Source organism: Cavia porcellus, unplaced genomic scaffold, assembly GCF_034190915.1.
Source record: "Cavia porcellus strain 051 isolate PalLab524CR breed Dunkin Hartley unplaced genomic scaffold, mCavPor4.1 scaffold_1, whole genome shotgun sequence".
NCBI lineage: Eukaryota > Metazoa > Chordata > Mammalia > Rodentia > Caviidae > Cavia > Cavia porcellus.
The window spans coordinates 200340505-200361239 of record NW_026947484.1 but is presented as its reverse complement, the minus strand read 5'-3'; the positions used below and the strand labels follow the sequence as shown (position 1 = coordinate 200361239).

Genomic DNA, 20735 nt, shown 5'->3' with positions numbered 1-20735 from the left:
GAAGTTGGGCCTAGGAGGGAAAGGATTATGGGGACACGGCCTCGGTCCTTGCCCCACTTTCTGTCTCCCTCTGCTTCCTGGCTGCCAATAGATGAGCAGCTCTTCACACCCTCTCACCATAATGGGTCTGCCTTCCCACAGGCCTAAAGTGAAAGAACCAGCCGACCAAGGGCATGACTCATAACCTCTGACTCTCCAGGAAGTACTGCTGTCTGCTTCCTGCTATAGGCTGGCCCAAGACAAAACCCAGGACATTCTTAGGAGAGATGTCTGGGGACACTAAAGAAAATGAATTTGTGTACCTATGTGTTATGTTTCCACAGGGTATGTTTTACAAAACCACACAGCACCGAGATCATTTTATGCACGAAGACAGGCTGACCCACAAGCTAATTGAATCATGAAAATAACTATTTAGCCTTGGGAGAGATTCCTACAGGCAGGCTGAGCACCCACGTGAGGGAGGACAGCTTTGGAGGGCAATCTATTTTATAAAGTTTACTCTCACAGTGTAAGTGCCTCAAGATTAATGGCAATGGTGGCCCTGGACCTCGTTTTGCCTAACTCTACCAACTCAAATAGTAAAACAGTTGTATTTATCATAGACAATTTACTGCAACTGATTAACATTAATCTGATTTCCTGTGAGTCAATTTCCTTGAGATATAGTAAACAGGCCAATTGCCTGCTATGGACCTTTTATTATAAAGGTTTAGACATTAATGACATATATACAATATATGGACTTTCTATAATCTGAACAAAACAAAAACAATGTTTAATCTAGTTAAAGGAGCTCTACTTGGTCTTACAGATTACAACTTTAGAATTTTCAAAATGATGTTGAGAAGTTGTGGAGGTATTGGTTTTCAATGGTGTCTGAGGCCCACTCTTCCAGACATAATTAAAGAAGTCACTGAAGTGTGACAAGGCTTTGATCATTTAAAAAAAAAAATCTAACAAGTTCCAAAGCCTTCCTTAGGTAAGAAGACTATGAACAGCAAGAACAGGACAGCTGGGGTCAAGGCATGGCCCCTTGATGTCCCAGGGCTACAAGCCTCGGTCTCCTCCTCTTTGAAAAAGGGGGAATGTTTTCCTTGTAGCACTGCTGAGCACCACAGGATGGACTCAGCCCGTGGCCAGAGGTGGCTCAGTCTGCACCAGCTCAGACTTACTATCATCCCACAGCCCCTAGAGGGGCGACGTTTGCTACCCTATGTCCCAGGCCTGGCTCTGCACAGCCCAAGAAGTGGAAGAAGAAATGGCATCAGCATTTAATCATGAAAGGAAAAAGTTTATTCATGTTTAAAACTACATATAACTACCACGAGGAAGACTTTTTCAATCCAGGGTGTAATCCAGTTAGAAAGGAACACGAAACGTTTTTAATACATTAGAATCACCGCCACAAATTATTTTCATGACTCAATCAGTTCCAGAATCGCATACAATACAAAAAGAGAAAGGAGGGGGGCCCCATCACACAGGGTGAAATATACAGTACTGAATACTGAAATCTGAATGCATCACAATTAGTCGCTGCTTGTATTTTTTTGCATGGATTAGTAACAAGATGAAGAACATTCAAAATGTTTTTCAGTATTTACAACAATTTTACTGATTCTGTGTTAAATTAAGACCCAATGTTTTCACTCTCAGTTTTTTAAAAGTTGCAAATGCAACCCTGATTTTTCTTTTAAAAGATTACAATGTACATTACATTTTATGAAGAGAACAAAGAGTTAATTACAAGATGCAAAAAGATAAAGAGACAAACTACAGCGTGAGTATTGTTCAGAGGTAGTAAGTGAGCACTCTAAGCTACAGAACATGTTGAAATTCTATTGGTTTGTATGAGTTCGCATGAGGTAATAAAGCTGTGTTTTGATTGGTGAGATGTATAAATACTCTTTTGCTACACTATATACAACACTCCAGAGAGCAGGGCCTTTTGTGGATGCCCAGAGGACGTAGCAAACCTTGACAAGTCTGTGCAGCACCCAGTGCACACTGTAAAACCCCAGACGATCTCGTTTTCACCTCCATCAGCAGCAAGTATCTTCAGTTTTCAGAACAATCTGGATCCATAATTTCATTACTGAACAGACTTTGTACACTGGTGCTTTCAGAGAGAAAAAAGGCTATCAGTCTCTGATCTAATTATAACAGAAGAGATCGCAACACGAACGTGACAAGGAAGGTTCTTAAACACAACCGTCATTAACAGAGATAGCCAAACAGCTCTTATTCCAACCCCATTAGTGACATGAAAGAAAGACAAAGTCTGCAATGGAAATATGCAAGGAGTTCAATTTAGGTGAGGTGAATCTTTGCTTCTGCTCTAATGATTGAGGTTTAGCATACATTGTTCTTCTTACCCTTAAGGCCAAGTAATTGGCAACTGTGAAACCATTAATGTAAAATATTGGTAATAAATTATGATAAAATAGCTATAGGACTGTCAACAATGTTAGATCTTGGCCTAATTGGATAAAGTGCTTTTTTTTTTTATTAAACATTGTGTGTTTTAAGTATAAATACAAATGATTATGATTCCTTAAAAAACAGATTTACCAAGTTTTCTAATAAGATAGGTTTTACAGTAAAGCTGTAGATGGTGGGCTACAAAACCGCTTTTCTTTTCCTCCTATTGCTCTGAATGCACTTATCAAGGCATGTCAGCTCAGGGAAAAGTGTGGCCGGGGATTAGTTAGAGGTATCCGAATGCACACTTCCTGGGCCTTCTGTAGGAGAAGTCACAGAAGATGGAGTTGTTGCATCCTGCCAGCCTCCATTAGCCTGAAAGAACAAACATGGTTTAGTGGGTGTACGTCTACATATTAATTCCACTCCCCAATTTAAAACACCCAGATGACAACATGAGAGCAGAGATGCATTAGCAAAATGTATTTTCTAAACCCACTTTGGCAGAAGTGGGAAGCATGTGTTAAAGTGGGATTAAATGCATGTAAAACAAATCCATCCCATCAAGTAAAGACTTGGCAATAAATCAGGATGCAGGAGAAGGGTTTCAGTTAGTCCCAAGCTGGCACCAAGATTGGCCTTTGCTCTGCTGATAAAAATAAACTGATCCAAAAGAAAACTTTTAAGAAGTGGCAGTGGAGAGGTTCAATCGCCAGCTCCATGAAGTATAAACTTCATACCGGTTTCTTCAGGGTGTCCACACAGAAGTTGCCACCCACTTTCCATCTGTACCTGACAGACAGCTACTGTAACCATTGGAAAATGAAGGCCAGAATTTCCTTCCAAACAGGATCTTCTAGAATGAAAATGCATGAACCACGGGGGAGCACACACTATTCAAATCTAGATTCCAATTATCTATAACAGGAACCCTTAGTGGAGACGTTGCTAGCACTTTGCCCATGCCGCTGGCCCTTCCTGCCTCCAACCTGCATCAGCACCAAGAGTACTCAGAAACAAATTTGCCTTATGTCTTGGCCTATAGAGGCAATTGCTGAAATCAATGTCTGATCAGATTTCTGCCGTGGCAGACAGCTTGTCGCTACATATTTTTATGTCAGTCAAGAATAGGGAGGTGCTGGGCCTGTGAGTTGGGAAACACTGAGTGGAAGTGACGGGGCCTTTCTGGAGGAAAGTGAGGGGGAGCTGCTGACACTCAGTGCCTGCAGCTCCTTCCAGCCACTGCTCCACGCTGCCTGGGCCCAGCCCACGCCAATGCAGATGTGGGCTGTGAGGGCCCTGCCTTCTTCCCTCACATTCCGCACATTCAGCCAGACACCTTCCTGTGGGCCTGTGTGCCAGCCTGCTGAGGGCTCCCTGGATCCTGCCCAGCACCTGCTCCTTTCCCTGTGATCGCTGTTTGTGAAGAATTCTCTGGCTTCTAACTTGCTACGCAGTTCTGCATCATTATAATGCATCTTCCCTTAGGGCCAAGGAAAAAGAGGTGGTAATTTATTACCAAACAGTCCCACAGAGATGACAAGCCCAAAGAAAAAGTTTTTGAAGCTTGAAGCATATTAAATTCAGGTTAAAAAAGGAAACTAAAAAAAAAAAATTAAAAACAAAAAATAACAACAAAAACAAAACATGGCACTGTTTTTCAAAAGCCTCAGTCATGCTGGGCTGGTTGGTGATAAGTCCCTGTGTATTGAGGGACTCTAAGAAATCCTCTTCTCTGTCTAAAAGGTAAGCCAATCCTCCCTCAGATATGAAAATCTCCTTAGGAAAAGAAAACGTCCACAGATACAAATCCAAAGATATTCCATTTGAAATAAACATCATTTCCTTTTATCCAAATTTATAAACAACAAATGTACAATATTTTCACCCAGCATGGCAACTGGAGGAGTGGTTGTCAGCAAGCATTCTTTTTTTTTTTTCAAAATAAATTAATCCTTACGCTGGTGGTTTGAGATTATGCACTGTATTCTACAACAGTGCCTTATCAAGCCTCATCAGTGAAGATGGAATTCATGTCTGTAAAATGCTGCAGGCAATCACAGTTTCATATTTTATCATGTTGATAAGGATATCGCACATTCTCTGAAGCATTTCAAAACACTTAAATGAAAAAGGAGAAATGCAACTAAAAGGCTTTTTATATGGTTTGTTGTGGGTTATTATGAGTTATTTATAAACCCAAAAAGAAAGATTGGACATTTCAAATGTAAAAGATTTGAGTATTTAACGGTCCTTTTTTCCCTTTACAATTGAGCATCTTCAATCACTTTTTAAATCATTAATATTTACTTTTATAGCAAGCCAAGGCCCTAAAAAAGGGACGCTTCTCTCTAAGCCCCACTTCACCCTCAGTCTGGAATCCTAGACTGTCCACTACTCCTTCCTGGGGCACATGCTGGCTCTATACCTTGTCCCCTCGACCTACCCCACCCCCACCCCAGCTGGGTGTTTTGCCATTTTCTATCTGTGTTAGGGTAGAAGGAAAAGGAAAGTTTCAATGAACTGGTAATTATTTCGTCCATAATTAAAATTGGGAAGTCATTAGAACTGCCAAACATGTTTAACAATCCATGATCCACACTGACGATATAGTAAGAACCTTTTAAGAACAGCATTCTCTCTTTAGCTACATTTGTTGATCTGTCTGGAGCCCTTCAAGATTATCACTTTCACCTGTTCTATGCTTTGAAGTTTTCCTGCTGCTTGATTTTAAGATAAATGACCTGTTTTTTACCATCTCCTTGGAAAACAGCGTGGCTTCTAAGAAATGGCATCTAAATGGGTTGATGGCTAAATTCCTGTTGATGACACAACACTGGTCACTTCTGGGAATCTGTGAGGACTTTTAGGGCATCCAGGTAATGCCAAGCATTGGGATTCATAAAATAAAAGTGTAGCAAAAACGCTGCCTTTCCTACCTACCAGCAGGATGAGAAGCCAAGTCAAATGGCTATTAATGTTTTTATTGGCCACTATTCCCTGATGTTGTCCCTGCAGCCAGCTCCCCAGAGTACTCACATTTAAATTATGTGGACTGTACAGTGAGTTTCCTCCAAGGCCATCACTGTAGCCTCCCGTCTGATTGATAACATGACGGAGGGTATCCACCTAGAAATGAGAGGAAACAAAATTCATCATCCCAAATCTATTAAAACATCATCATTTACAAAAGGAAACAATTTGAATTATGTGTGCCACAAGGGTTTAGCATCTTCACTGAGAGACAAATTTATCAATCAAATGTGACTGGCAGAACTTCAGCAATTCTGTGCATATTTAAACTCACATGTCTTTGTTTTTTATGCCAGCCAAACTATAACATCATCATGGCTATACTTTCCATCTACAGCAACCAAATGCTGTGGGTGAAAACCGACTTGTAAATATATATCCTGGATGGGTATCTCTTTCCTTCTCATTTTCTCTATCTATAAACACACACACGCACAGACACACACACAGATGTATAAAAACTAGATGAGCAGTTGTTCTCCATTTACAGGAGGAAAAGAGTTGAACACAGAATATGCTATAAGAACTCAGGCTTTTATACTCTGACTTAGGAATCTACAGGAATGAAACAGAGAGGCATGTTCTCAAATCACATACACACTGGCACACGTGATTTTTCTGTTCACTTCTGTGACCAAGTAAGATATATCCCACCCTTCTCCATGAGCTCAAGCCAGAGCCGAATGCATTCACAAAGTTTATCAAGTTTGAATCATCAAAAATCACTGTTCATTTGCCTTTTCATTAGATTATATGTGGGGCCGATGGGTCATATTTGGGAGCACCCAGCACAGGTTCTGCATGGATGTGCAGACCACTTCCACAGGGTCAGAGGAAGGAGTTTTGAGCCCAAACCCTACCCTGCCAGAAAGGCCCCAGCTGGGGCATTTCTCCTACCTGTGATTGCACATTGGCTCCGACTTGGGACCCTTGGTAAGAATCCCCATTCAGACTCTGCATGTTCATGAACATGTCCCCAGAATTTGGGAGGTTAAAAGAACCAGAAGAACCTGGAAAGGAAAGAGTTAAGTAGCTGAATAACAGAGAGCTACATGCATAATCCTCAAAGACCTAGAGGCAGGGAAAGGAGAAAAGATACAGAGGGAAGGCTGTGCACAGCATAAGGCATTTCCAGATCTGGGAGAATGGAGAACAACCCCAAGGTAGGCCCTGTGATTCTCTTTATATCTAGGAAAAGCCTCACTGGTGGGGAAGCCTGACCAAAAAACCCAGAGAGACAAATGGAAATGAACAGGAAAATGCCCTCTAGCACCTTCCCCTCGTTTTGTTCATCTCTAATACTTGCTCACTGCCTGAGCTCTTCAGCATCTCTGTCATGCTGGGTAATTACCTTCAAGGACACATTTTTCTCATGTTCTTTTTGTTAACCATAATTCTAATTTCACTTTCACCTGTGTTTGTGTCCCGTTAAAAAGTGTGTGTGTGTGTGTGTGTGTGTGTGTGTGTGTGTGTGTGAGAGAGAGAGAGAGAGAGAGAGAGAACAGAAAAAAATCTCTTTTTGAACACCCCCATCCTCGAATATTTACATATGTATTAAAAGATCTCCTCAGGTTAAAAACCCCTTTTAAGGTATTTCTAACTCCATCACAAATGTCATATGAGATTTTGTCCAAATGTACTGGACAAAGAGTGAAGGTTCAAGCGCCATCTCTCTCACATCTGACTACAAAACCCACTGCACCAGCACTGCACAGCACAGGCTGGAGAAGTGCAGAGTGGCAGCCCAGCAGGTGAAAGCCGCTGACACCGGTTCTTTACAGACAGCGACTGGCACATTTCCCACTCCTGCTATTTCATTCTTTGATGGCCTGCTATTGACTACAGAGTGATACATAGAACAACATAGCTGAAGTAATCACTAGTGGAAGCACTTCCTCTAATCACTGAATTAAATGTAAATATTCCAGACTTGACCAGTAAAGAGTCATCCACTGGGAGCAGTGAACTTACAAGCTTGGGTCACCATTCACTCATCCATCCCCAAAACAAGCTGGCTTCTAAACATGTCTTCCCTTACAAATCCAGTATATCCTCAGTATGCTCAGTGTGCCTTGTGGCATGATACAGGACAGTGTGGTATAAGGTGGCCTCGCCAAGTAGGGAGTCAGCGTTCAGTACGCACCAGAATTTGGCGTGGTGGGTGAATTGGTCTGGTTGTTCTGCACAGCCGCAGCCACTGCGTGTGCGGCTGTCACAGCTGTCTTTGCAGCATAGAGGTTGGCTTCTTCTTGAAATTTGCCAATATTCTTCTTGTACCTGATTCGTTTGTTGCCAAACCAGTTGGATACCTACAAATTGGAGGAACATGGAATTAAAAGGGGAGAGAAGTGAAAAAGGAAGAAAAAATCAAATTTCAACAGTACCTACTAGGCACCAAGAGAAAACCCTCAGAGATAACTCCTAGTCTGCAATGTCATATCTTATGGATAATACATTTCAGACTTGACTATAATGGTCTTGTCAGACGCATTTTGAATAATGCTGCTTCCTAGAGTTGGCCACAGTAACAACAAAGTGGCTGAGAGCACTGCCTATACAAACTATCCAACTGGCATATACACCATAAGTAATTAGGCCCCCTAAAAGCAGCTGAAAAGCTAAAGGAAATATTTGTTAAGTTAGGTAAACAATAAAAGCAACACTTGAGAGAGAACAGCTTATTCTTCTTTACTAGGGGTCTGGAACAATTTTGGCAGCTGTAAAGGAGAATCATGTTTAATCTGTTGAGAAGAATAACACCAATTAATAATGGATGAAAAATCCCATTGTCTTCAGCTATAGAAGACACTGCATGTCTGCCAAGATGGCTGCTCAAGCACTGCCAGTTAACACATGAGAAGGTCCCAATTTGAAAACCTAAGTATGGCACTTCCAATAAGACCAAATGCAAATGCAAATACAGCGGAGCAGCCCTACATTTCATCAGGTGCAATCTACTTATTTTTTTCATAAACTACTTATGATGTTAGCCAGTGCAAATGGCAAAGATTTCTAGAGACAATCTTGGCATCAGATAAGATTTCATAATGTTTCATAGACAGCAAACTTCAACCCAGGACACAAGCTTCAGAGTTACATGATGTGTAATTGTACCTATAGTAGAGCTATATGAAGTAGTTGCTAAAAGCCATGTAGCAATTTATACAAAGGTATAACTCTCTTTTGTTAAAGTAACTGTTTAGATATAGTTTTCAGTAATTTCTTAATGATCTGTCAAAGGAAGAGTTGTTGTGGTATCAGGGCTACTGTTCTTCCCTAAAGATATTATTTCTGAATAGTAACTCAGGAGCCCTAAAGGAAAATAAGGAGTGGTATGTATTTCAGAGCCCTCTAACCCAATTTACACCAATGGGCATCTCTGATGACCACCTTTGCCAAGTCTTTAATTGCTTTGGAAACAGAATTCTCATTCCTCAACCTATGGCATTCATCCTTCTGGAAGAAGCCAGAAAGCCCTGGCAAGGGAGCTGCATGAGGAAGACAACATTGGCCTCCCTGCTTCCCACATGCTGTCCCACCCTGGGAACACCATGTGCACACCTGTGCACAGATACATGTGACACACTTGCTGAGGACCCATACGGCTTTCCTGGGTTCCTTAAGCAGAAGGAAGCCAAAACCCATTAGGAAGTAAATATGATATAGATCAGCACTTCTGAGTTGTTTCTGTTCCACTATCGTTTTGTTTGATATTTGCTTTTTTCTTTGTATCAAATATAAGGGATTTAATAACTGTCATTCAGTGACTTCCAGATGTACCAAAGACAGCTCTTTGCCCTCATTTTCTCATTTAATTTTAACAATCTCAAGGGCTACATGGTTGATGGAGGTGGTTTCACAGGAATCTTCTATCCCTAAATCCAATAGCCTTGTGTCTCTTACCTTGACTGCCCTCTAAGCACAGTCTGATGCTTGTAATCTCTACCCATCTTTCCCAGAAGTTAGTCTTTGGGTGGTCTGACATTTTGTCCTGCTCCCCTCCCCCAAAGCGTGGTCTTTCCCTATCACAATGTGTGTGTGTGTTTAAGCCTCAGCTCTCAGCCCTTCTCCTTATTCATATATAAAATTTTAGTTATTCTTTCTGTGTGGGTAACTCCCAGATTTCTATCTCTATTCCTAGTATCTATGAAGGACTTTAGTTCTCAGGTTAGAGATTTTCATGTAAATGTTCTGTCAGGACTTCCAGCTCAACAGATTGAGCTCAGTTGTCCTCTCAATTTGCCTTTGTCTATGCTTATTTCTGGCAACTCCACCTGCAGAGATGTGGTGCTCACTGCTTCATATGGCCCCACCCTACCGCTGCACAGTCCTTCCAAATGGACTGAAGCCTGGTTTCCTTTACTCTCCAGTCATCTAGACAGTCACAAAAGTTGGTCTGCAACTCAGCTGCTTTCTGGTGCTGGTCTTCTGGTCCTTCCTTCTTTGAACTCTCAAGCCAGGGGACAGTATGTGGGAACTCTAGGGTATGTGGCAGCAGGAAGAAGTCAGGAGAGAGCACCGGGAGGCAGTGATGAGCACCTGAGCCAGCAAAGCAGCAGTGTGGTAGTAGTCACTGTTGAGCTGGATTGAGGAATGTGGGGGTGCAGAGATGGTACTGATGTGGGGCCAAAGGCTTGAGAAGATGGTGACAGATCCTTGGGAGGAATTGCTACACCTGAAGAAGCCAGCCTTGATGATTATTAGGATCCACTCCCACCCAGAAGAATAGTTCTGAATTAGATGGAAAAATAACCCTGAAGGTATCAGTTCTGATTGTGCTTGCTAGAGCAAATCCTCTCAGGACCAACTTCACCTTTCACAGTGCAAGCCCTCAGCAAGTCCTCAGCTCCGGAGGTGGGATGGGAGCTCCTTGCACAAAGCTGCTTTCACATGCAATACCATTCTGGCTTTTCTGGACAAGCCTAGCAGGCCTCAAAAAGAGTTAAAGATTGACTATATCTACAGTACAAAGGGAGATAGTCCCAGTTGAAAGGGAATTTGGCATTTCTTAAGCATAATTAATGAAAATTCCCCAACTCAGAATGTAGCAACAAAGGCCTATCTTAGAATTCTCTAAACAATTCTCTGTTGGATTCCGTACTTTGTAGTTAATATTACCTTGACAATCAGAGAAGCTATAACACATTAATGAAACCTAGCCTGGAAAATCAGATTACAGCTTTATTAACAGTTTCATAATTGAGGAATCTCTGTACCATCGAAGGTCTCATCTCTAGATATGTAAGAATCCTCTGTTTATGCACACCCCTGGACCAATCAAACAACAGTCATCACTAATAAAGGTTTATTTAATTCTCATAGTAAAATTTTAATATCACCAGCAGCCTGGGGAAGCTTTAGCAAGTGGATTTGCTTGACATCAGATCGTTTCTATTCTGCTAGACCCAATACTTCTTAATCTTTAATATCAAGGCAATTAAAATTAATGGCCACTCATCCGAAGCTACTGTGGGCAGTGTTTGCTTGACATCAATTGTTTGATGGGATTACCTACAGGTTAAACTAACAAGCAAGGTTTAATTGGAAGCAATGAAAGAAGCAGTGATCATACGTTATGTTTAACCTGCATAACCACATTTAAATGAATATGTAGAAATGTTAAACTATTTCTCAAATTAAAATATGCACATCACATTCTGATATCACAGATTTGGGTACCGTAACAATCAGTTACTAAGACCATACTACTGCTATTGAGATAAGCGTAATTAATGTATAAATGGTTGCCTAGATTCAGGGATTTTTCTTTACCTTTTAAAACCAGATGGATACAGTTAGTTGCAAAAGAAGTCCTCTGCTTTTCCAAAGCTACAGATTATTTGTGGCCCCTTCTATACAGGCTGTAGTACAGGGCTCTGCATAGAGCAGAGCTTGTTCAATCTCTGAACTGAATGTGGTCTTAGAATAAAAACAGGCAAGAAATTGATGAAGGGAAAGGAATACACTCTCCTATAATTCTATTTTGAGCCACATATCAAGGATTCATGACTACAGACTGTCTCAAAGGCAAAGGGCCAGGAAAGAAATTTAAGGTCAATTAAAAATGAGAATAAAAGCAAAAGTATGTTCCTTTTCTGCTGATATTCATTGATAGCAGCCCCCAGACTAAGCCTCTGGTGCAGGAGGATAGTGTGGCGTGAACATTCTGCAGACTGCTGTTTTTTGGACTCTCAGTAAGGCCAAGAGGTGGCCCAAAAAGCTTCTGGTCTCCTCCTGTACTATGGCCATGCATTTCTCTCACCCAGTCCTGCAGTGCCAATTGCTTTGGAAAGTAAAAATGCTTTCAGACAGGGTGGTGTTGGTGGTAGAGGGACTCAAGGATAGAGCATGTGAAGCCCTGGATTTGATATCCAGCATCAAACAAAACAAAACAAAACAAAACAAAATGGTAAAAAATCTTTTTCACATAATATAATAAGTAGATTTACTTTTTGGGTAGTTGTTTTACACTCTTCAGAAAACTTTTACTCATCCCTTCACTTAGAACATTTGACTCTGAGATAGGCAAGTCAGATGTGGGCTGAATCACATAGAGGTTAAGTGCTCTGAACTCAAACAGTGTGGTTTCAGATCTACTATGATATTTACCAAAATGAGTAATTTTAGACAATTTTACTTTTTTTGGAGTATCATCTCACACGAAATGAGACTAACAATAATAGTGCATTTTCCTCACAGAATGGCTGGGTGCATTAGTGATTTAGGCACACAGCATTTACTAGGTAACTATTAGCTATTATTATCACCCATTTAATCAATGAAAAAACATAAGCCAGATCAAGCTGCCCAAAATCACACAGCAAACAGTAATGAATCCAGGATTTTGCCCTAGAACTCCCCTGTCAGCAGTTTTCATTTTTAAAATCAGTTCAGAAATGGTTACTGTGCTTCCTTCTGGTCAGTGCTATGCTAGGTGATGTAGGGAAATTAAAAACAAACAAATAAACAAACATAGCTTCTGTCTGACTAGCATGAAAATACTAGATGCTCAAGATAATCAGCAGAGCCTGCAGGATGTGATGATCTCACATTGAGCTGTATAGAATGGATACTCAAGTGGAATAGGGATTTGTAGGAAGAGATATTCCAGGTGGTCTGGAAAATCAAGGTAAAGAGGAACTGGAACTCGACCTCAGCTTCCATTCAGCTCCATTCCACAGCACTTTAAGACTCCACATTTCAGAGACAAGTCTCCGGAAGTTCATGTAGATATAAAAAAGCCCAAAATGTAAGCTGCTGTCTACCTCCTCCGTGGACCACTCCTAAATCCCAGAGATGATTAGTTCTCTTCTCCTTAACTTCCCTTTCCCTTCTTAACCTCTGAATGCTATCATTATAGCCTAAGTAGGAGAAGTAATCATTGTAAGCAGTGGTGGTGAACCTATGGTATATGCACTATTTGTTTTTAGGACAAAAGATGTTCTTGTATAAATTGTTTTTTTTTTTTTTTAAACTAAAAGCTCATGTTCACTTTGGCAGCACATATACTAGAAAATTCTAAATTAAAACCTCGTATTCAGGTTTAATTGCAGTGGTGGCACTTTGGCATAAATAAGTAGATTTTGGGCTGCAGTCTGGGTACTCGTCTCTAAAAGGCTCACCGTCACTGCTCTAAAGGAAGAGGTAGGAAGCAAAGGGTAGGATCAAGTGGAGATGGGTGAAGCAAGGGCACCTGCAGGACTGGTAGGCGGTGGCTGTGGCTGAGGAACAGGGTATGGGCATCTCACACTTGCCCTACCCTGGGGCTCACAGAGAGTGGGCTGGGTGGGCAGAACATCTGAGATTCCTAGAGCTACAGAAACAGATTCCAGGGAGGCTGCCTGAGGTTGGTACCTGTCCAAGGTCAGCTCTAAATATTTTTTTTTTGAATCTTCCTTAAAGTAACTGTAAAACATCATGTACTCTGTACACATTTTTTCTCCCTTGTACATTATAAAATTTGGCATCTACAATTTTTCATTATAAGTCTTAAGAGTTATACACAATGTTATTCAGTATGTCATAAATGTTGACATTTTAAAATAAAACTGTAACACTATTCTGTAAAATGTATCCAAGCAATACAAATAACACAATTCAATACCCACCATGCATTTTACAAGTACATAAACCCACTCTCTTCTAAGTCTAGAATTTTACACTTTTTTGTTCTTGAAAGTAAATTTCCATTTAATTTCACTCCCATATCATCCTAATGCAAACCACTTTAATGTTCTATAAAAGATATGTATGGAAATTGAAATTTTAAAATTGTTTTAGCTTTAGTAAGTACAAGGCTATATATACATGTTTAATATTTCCTTCTGGATTAAACTATCACTACAGTGAGTCTAAAATTAGTCGAAGCAATACAAATACTTATTTTGACAAAAGTGCTTATTTTGAGCAATAAATCTAAGGTTTTATCACACATGCACTTCTTAATCAGAGGGGTGAGGATTTATAAAGTGCTAAATTTATTTAGTTACCACTAATATCTCATGCTATCTACTACAAGGAACCCAAGAAGTAACATCTGGGGCAATGAACTTTGAGGGTACTGAGTGGGAATATCCTTCTTTGGTAAAATGGGGAAAGGATGGGTGGGAAAGGGGAAGGGGAAGAAGGTAAGTGACACAATACTCCCAGGACAGCAACTTTCAGCAATGATGGGATTTCAGGAAAGAGTACATGAGGAAAGCCAGGGCGAGAAAGCCTTAAAATCACATATGTGAGTCCTCTTAGAATTCTCAGCTGCTGTATGGAGCACCTGTTCCTCCTTTGAAGACTTGCCCTAAGTGACTGAGCTAATTCTGGGGACAGAGAACACCTTCGTGTGAGCACAGTGTGCAGACGCCCAGGACAAGGTGTTCTTGGAGAAGAGCTCTCCAGCTACAAGCTCACTCAGGCAACTACCTCCATGTGAAATAGTGACCTTTTGAAGCTAGATAAAGAACAGATTTGTCACTGCAAGAAATAAAAAACAATCTGATTAAAGAAATAAACTTGCTAGGGATTTAGCTCAGTGGTATAAGCACCTGCCTGGCAAGCACAAGGTCATGCGTTCAACCCCTGGTACCAAAAAATAAAACACAACAAAAAATAAATAAACCTAAGGGAGAGGTTTACTTATTTAGCATTATCTTACTATTACTCATTATTGAGCAGTAACCTTTCTGGAGAGTATGGCAGCATTATTACTAAAAATTTAAATTTTTTTTTTTGAGACAAGGTCCAGACTGCCCTTGAACTCACTATGTAGCCCAGATCAGCCTCAAACTCACAGTGATTTTTTTGCCTCAGCCTCCCAAGTGCTGGGATTACAGCCATAAAAACTTACCTTGAGAAATGATTTACAGATATCTGTACAAAGATATTCACTATGGTCCTATTTATGTGAGAAAAAAGGATACATTTGTAATATAACACATCTGTATAATAAAATACAATTATTGATTAAAGATCACATTGAAGAGAAATATTTACTGACATGGAGAAATGTTCATAATATACTCTAAAGAGAAAAAGGTCCTTTGTTCATTTATAATGTTCTGTAAAAACCATATACACAGATGTACACATACGTATGCAGAGTAAAAAAGTACTAAAGCACATTAACTAATGATGTGACTATCATTTAGAGTGGATTTCACACATGTTTGGGTGCAAACATCAAAGTGAACTTACACAAAGTGAGACAGTTATAATGCCACTAAGTACTATAATCTTTGGGGACCACCCACATAAATAGTCCACAAAAAAAGGGGGGGGCTGGGGATTTAGCTCAGCGGCATAAGTGCCTGCCTTGCAAGCAGGCAGTCGTTGAGTTCGATCCCTGGTACCAATAAAAACGAAACAGACCAAAAAAAAAGTCCACAGTTTACTAAAATATTATGTAGCATGTGAATGAAATTTCAACTTTTGTGTTTTCAAGTATTATCCCATCCAAATTATCTTCAGATAGGATTTAGTTTTTAAATGAGAAAAATATTTTTCAGTGAGTAATCAGTGGGCTTTTTAAAAAATAGCACTGATAAATCACTTAATCTTTGTGAGTTTAAGTGCCAGATCTTGTGTTGTTCCCTACAGAAGGACCAGTTCCATTTCTATTCTTTATTTGGAGAATGTTGGCTGGCAGATTTGAGAATTGTGAAAATAATTAAAATCAACCACAATATAAATTTTGTCATTGACATTTCCCAAACAGCTATACTTTTAAGAAAAACTCTGTTCAAAAGAGCTAAACTATCAACAATGTCTGTATAGCCACTGAAAGCTAATTAATTAGTTGTAATTGTATCTCACATTTCCAGTTCTATCACTACATTTATTTATTATGTTAATAACAACATTAAACAGAAGAGAAGATTACTATGCAAAGACTTAATCTTCCAAAGGCAGAACTTGCAGTTTCTCCTCAGTGTTGCTTCCTTATGTAGACTGTGTCAGGGACAGGATCTCTATCCTTGTTTGATGAACAAGTGGTTGACATGAAAACATCGTTATCAAAATTAGCAAACTGAAAATTTATGAAGCTCAAATCCTATAAAAACTTGCCACTGTGCTTCTGTTTACTCATGATGCATATTTTATGTACTATGCCTAATTAAATGTAACAGATTATGAAATGCTGAAATGCTAAGTCATGTAAAATGGAACACGGCAGCATATCTATATGGTAAACGATTTTACCTTTTTCAAATAGTGTCTCCCTAATCGCTATGCTTTCATCTCCATTATGTGACTCAATTGAAATGAGGGATAGAAAAGCCAGATTCTGCTCAGATTTTACGCTAATAGTGTTAATAAACTAAATTCCACTCCATCCCTCAAAGGGTGCATGTTCTCTAGACAGCACAGAAGAGAGGCAGAAAAATGGGCTTGAGGACTAACTAAACCTTGTGTGCAAATCCTGGTTCTGCATCTCCCACCCAGCCTACCTTAGGCAAGACACAGAATCTAAGATTCTCCTCCCTTGGCAAACAAGAAACAATCGTGACACCTATGTTCATTGGGCTGTTATGAACATTAAATGAGGTGCATGGGAGGTACCTGGAATGTACCAGGCACTCAATAAATGTTAGCTTTCCACATTCTTAAAACAAACAAATTATAATAAAGCCCTTTGAAGCCCCTGATGTGACAAGCCATGCTTGTACACTGCAGTGACCAGGATCAGGTCACATTTCTCACAGGAGTAATCGATTTTAGGAGAGCCACTTCATGGCCCTAGCACTGGCAAAGAGAAATAAGCAGCAGTAAGCGAAGGAAAGGAGGCACTTTTCCTGACATGCCTGAGCACAATGGATTTCCTACCAAAGAAGGCAACCCCCAGACCGAGATCACCTATATGCCAAGCACTGCCGGGTTGCTGTTCTGGACAGGTACAGGTGAGACTCTTTATCCCTCCTCTCATTCCCACCCCATACAGGCAATCAGCAGAACCACGCATAGGATATGTTGGGAACCTATGTCTGGATGGCACTTGGATCTGTATCTAAACATGGGGAGCTCATATGAGCCACCTATATGTACAAGAAGTTTACAAGTTATTTCATTTAACCCCCTGTTTTACTGATGCAAAAACTGAAAGCCGAAAGTTTATTTAACTCGCCTTTTCCATGACCTTAGTACAACCTGGCTTTCCTTAACACTGTTAATAAAAATGTTAAACATAAATATTCAATTTTCTTTTCCAAAATAATAAAGGGTGCATGTGTTTTCTACCTTTTCAATGCAAAATTTTTCCGCTCCTTTGTAATTAAATGTAGGCCAGCCCAAGGACCCAAACCATTTATTTTCTTCTAGAAAATAAGCTCCAAATTCATAATAATTGACTTCAAAACTGACTTTTGGAACACCATCTACTTCTAATGGGAGAAATGAATGAACTGAAATTCCATTTCCATAGTATTTGAAATAATTTAAAACAGATTCACTTGTCAAGTACAGTAGTTTTTTATTTGAGACTGTGAAACACTTTATTGCCATAATGTGCTGACATCCTTACAGTTTGGCTTTGCCCTTTCTACTCTATGCATGATGGACTGATAACTGCTGGTGACATTCACAAAGAGGCTCATCTGTGAAAGTATATAAAACGTCAGCCTCTTGGCCATGGCACACACAAAACAGATGACACCACTCATCTCCCTAAAACTTGAGCTGAGGGCTGCTTCTAAATGATCACAGAAGACATTTCCAGCTAAAGGTTTCTTTTTCTTTAAGATTATTTCTCTCACATTAAAGAATAAAACTGAGTGAGGCACACCGCTTAACAGCTTCCTTTACAGGCTCTAAGGAAGCCTTTCTGACAGATTTTTGCAATCTTGACACCAGGACTCTCAGACAACACATTAGCATCCCAGAGTTCAAACTCAAGGGCGCTCTACACAATAATGGGCCATATTTTTTGCCATGGGACATTTAGTGTAAGGAAACACACACACACAAACACACATACACACCCCAAAACTTACCTAGAGTCCTACATTAAAAATATCCTGTAATCAAGCCTCCTGTTTAAGGGAAATTATTTATTAAAACATGACTTCTTACCAAATATAGACCAGTTTCCTTTTCTTTTCTTTTCTTTTTAAATACCCAGAAAAATCTTATTGATTTTATTTATATATTTTACCATTATTATTTTTTTGTGGTGGGATTGAGACCAGGGCGTCACACACGCAAAGCAAGTTCTCTACTATTGAGCCACACCTCTGGTCTCTCAATGTAAACAGTAGAACAAAAATACATACCCTTTGAATACACATAAGTATGTCTCACCAAAAGTGTATCACACATATTTTTGGAGTAAAGGGCAGGTTATCAGAGACTAAGAACAGGGATGCTACCCATTTTCCCCTCATCCCTTTAAGGTCTCACCTGCTAGGAGCCTGTGCAACCTTGGCACTAGCAAGGTGGCACCAGCTCATTGGCTTGCTAGAGATCAGAGTACCTAAGTCCTGTTCCTCTTATTCTAAATCCTTTACAAGGTTCTATATGCCCAGGAAAAAAGTGCTAACTAAATAGGTAAGAAAATAGCATTTACTGAGCACTTTGTATAGATATGTATGAATAATAGCAATCTAATTTCAAGAACTGAGATATCTGGAAAGCCAGTTTTCTCAGCACCAATTATTAAAGAGGCTATCTTTCTTCCAGTGAAAGTGTTGGGCCCCTTTTTCAAAGATAAGGTAGTTGAGTGTTTGGAGTTGTTTCTGCATTTTCTAATCTGTTCATTGATCTTTAGGTCTGCTTTTTGCCAGTACCATGCTGTTTTTAATCACAGTAGCTTTGTAGTGTAATTTAAAGTCAGGGACTGTGATGCCCCCAGACTTGTCTTTGTTGCCCAGAATTGCTTTCGCGTCTAGGTAAATTCCAGTTCCGAACAAATTTTAGGATTGTTTTCTCTAGCTCTGGAGGTATGCTGTTGGTATTTTGATTTGGACTGCATTAAATCTGTATTATAGTTTTGGAAGTATGGTCATTTTCACTATGTTGGTTCTTCCTACCCAAGAGCAAGAGATATCCTTCCATCTTCTGGATATCCTCTTCAAACTCCTTTTTCAGAGCAGTTTTCAATGTTGAGGTCTTTTTCCTTCTTCATTAGATTAATTTCTAAGTGTTTTAATTGTTTATTTATTAGATGCTATTATAAAAGGTGGTGGTTTCCCTAATTTCTCTCTCAATGAGCTTGCTGTTTATGTACAAGAATGGTACTGATTTTTGAGTGGTGACTTTGTATTCTACTATGCTACTGAATTTGGTCATTAATTCTAGGAGTCTTATGGTAGAGTTTTTGAGGTCTTCTATGTCAAGCTTCGTGTCTTCTGCAAATGGTGATAATTTAACTTCTTTCTTTCTTTCCTATCCTTATTCCTTTTACTTATTTCTATTGTCTAATTGCTCTGGCTAATGTTTCCAGAACTATATTGAATAGGAGGGGTGATAGTAGACATCTTTCTCTAGTTCGTGATTTTAGAAAGAAAGCTTTCAGTTTTTTTCCACTTAGTGTGATGTTGGCAGTTGATATATCATAGATGGCTTTTAGTAGATTGAGATAGAGACCTTCTATTTCAATTTTCTGTAGGGTTTTCATTGTAAATGGGTGTTAGACTTTGCCAAATGCTTGTCCTGCACCTATTGAAATGTGCATTGTATGATATTTGTCCTTGATTCTGTTAATGTGGCATATTACATTTATCAATTTACACGTGTTGAACCATTCCTGCATCCTTGAGGGGACTCCTACTTATTGAGGATTTTTTATCTTGTTCATTAAGGAAATTGGCTTTCCACATGTAGAAGATTTAAGCTTGATCCTTATATATCACTATGCACTAAACTATCAAAATGAATCAAAGATCTAAACATTAAAACAGAAACACTAAATCTGTTATAAGAGAGAATAGGTAAAGCTCTTGAAGATGAGGTATAGGCAAACAATTTATGAACAAAATCCCGATTGCACAGGAAATATTACAAAGAATCAAAACCTGAAAAAAAAAGTGGGGGGGGGGGGGTTCCTGGGGATTTAGCTCAGTGGCATAAGCGCCTGCCTTGCAAGCAGGCAGTCGTGAGTTCGATCCCCGGTACCGATAAAAAGGAAAAAGACAAAAAAAAAAAAAAAAAAAGAATCGAAAACTGGGATCTCATCGTACTAAAAAGCTTTTGTATAGTCAAAGAAACCACCAACAGAGTAAAGAGACCACTCACAGAATGGGAAAAAAATTTTACCAGCTATTCCTCAGACAAAAGACTAATATCGAGAATACAAAAATAATTCAAAAGAGTCAGACTGCCCCCAAATTTAAACATCCAACCCCAAAATGGACATCTGAAATGGGCAGACACTTTTCAGATGAAGAAATACAAACAGAAAATAAATACATGAAAAAATGTTCATAGGAGAAAAGCAAATTAAAACAACAATGATATTCCAGCTCATCCCAGAATAATAGCTATTATCAAGAAATCAACCAACAACAAATGCTGGTAAGGTGGTGGGGAAAAAAGGAACCCTTCTCCATTGTCAGTGGAAGTATAAATTGGTTTAATCGGTATGGAGATTTCTCAAAAAAAAGCATCATCGCACACTGATATATGTACACTTGTGTTTACAGCAGCACAATTTTTTTTTTTTAAATTTTGAAGGTAGTTAAATACAACAGAACAAGACACAACAAGGCCAATCAAGACAATGCAGTGAAACTGGTACAGAACTTTACAGCGGGTTACTGGGATAACAGTAATAGGTACCATAGTATATCTAGTTA

General features: G+C 39.5%; 1 protein-coding gene across 4 annotated transcripts in view; it reads right to left on the bottom strand.

Annotated features, from left to right (window-relative positions):
- Nucleotides 1-1273: 1273 nt before the first annotated feature.
- Nucleotides 1274-20735, bottom strand: part of Pbx3 (PBX homeobox 3) — a 200017-nt gene continuing 180555 nt past the window's right edge. For 3 of the 4 annotated variants that reach the window (XM_003470768.4, XM_063227641.1, XM_063227655.1), the window contains 4 exons: nucleotides 7601-7766; nucleotides 6355-6467; nucleotides 5464-5553; nucleotides 1274-2799 (listed from right to left, as the gene is read on the bottom strand). In XM_003470768.4, coding sequence (XP_003470816.1) covers nucleotides 2707-2799; nucleotides 5464-5553; nucleotides 6355-6467; nucleotides 7601-7766 — 462 coding nt within the window. In that variant the 3' untranslated portion in view covers nucleotides 1274-2706. The remainder of the gene's footprint in view (nucleotides 2800-5463; nucleotides 5554-6354; nucleotides 6468-7600; nucleotides 7767-20735) is intronic. The other variant, XM_013153612.2, reaches the window with a different exon arrangement.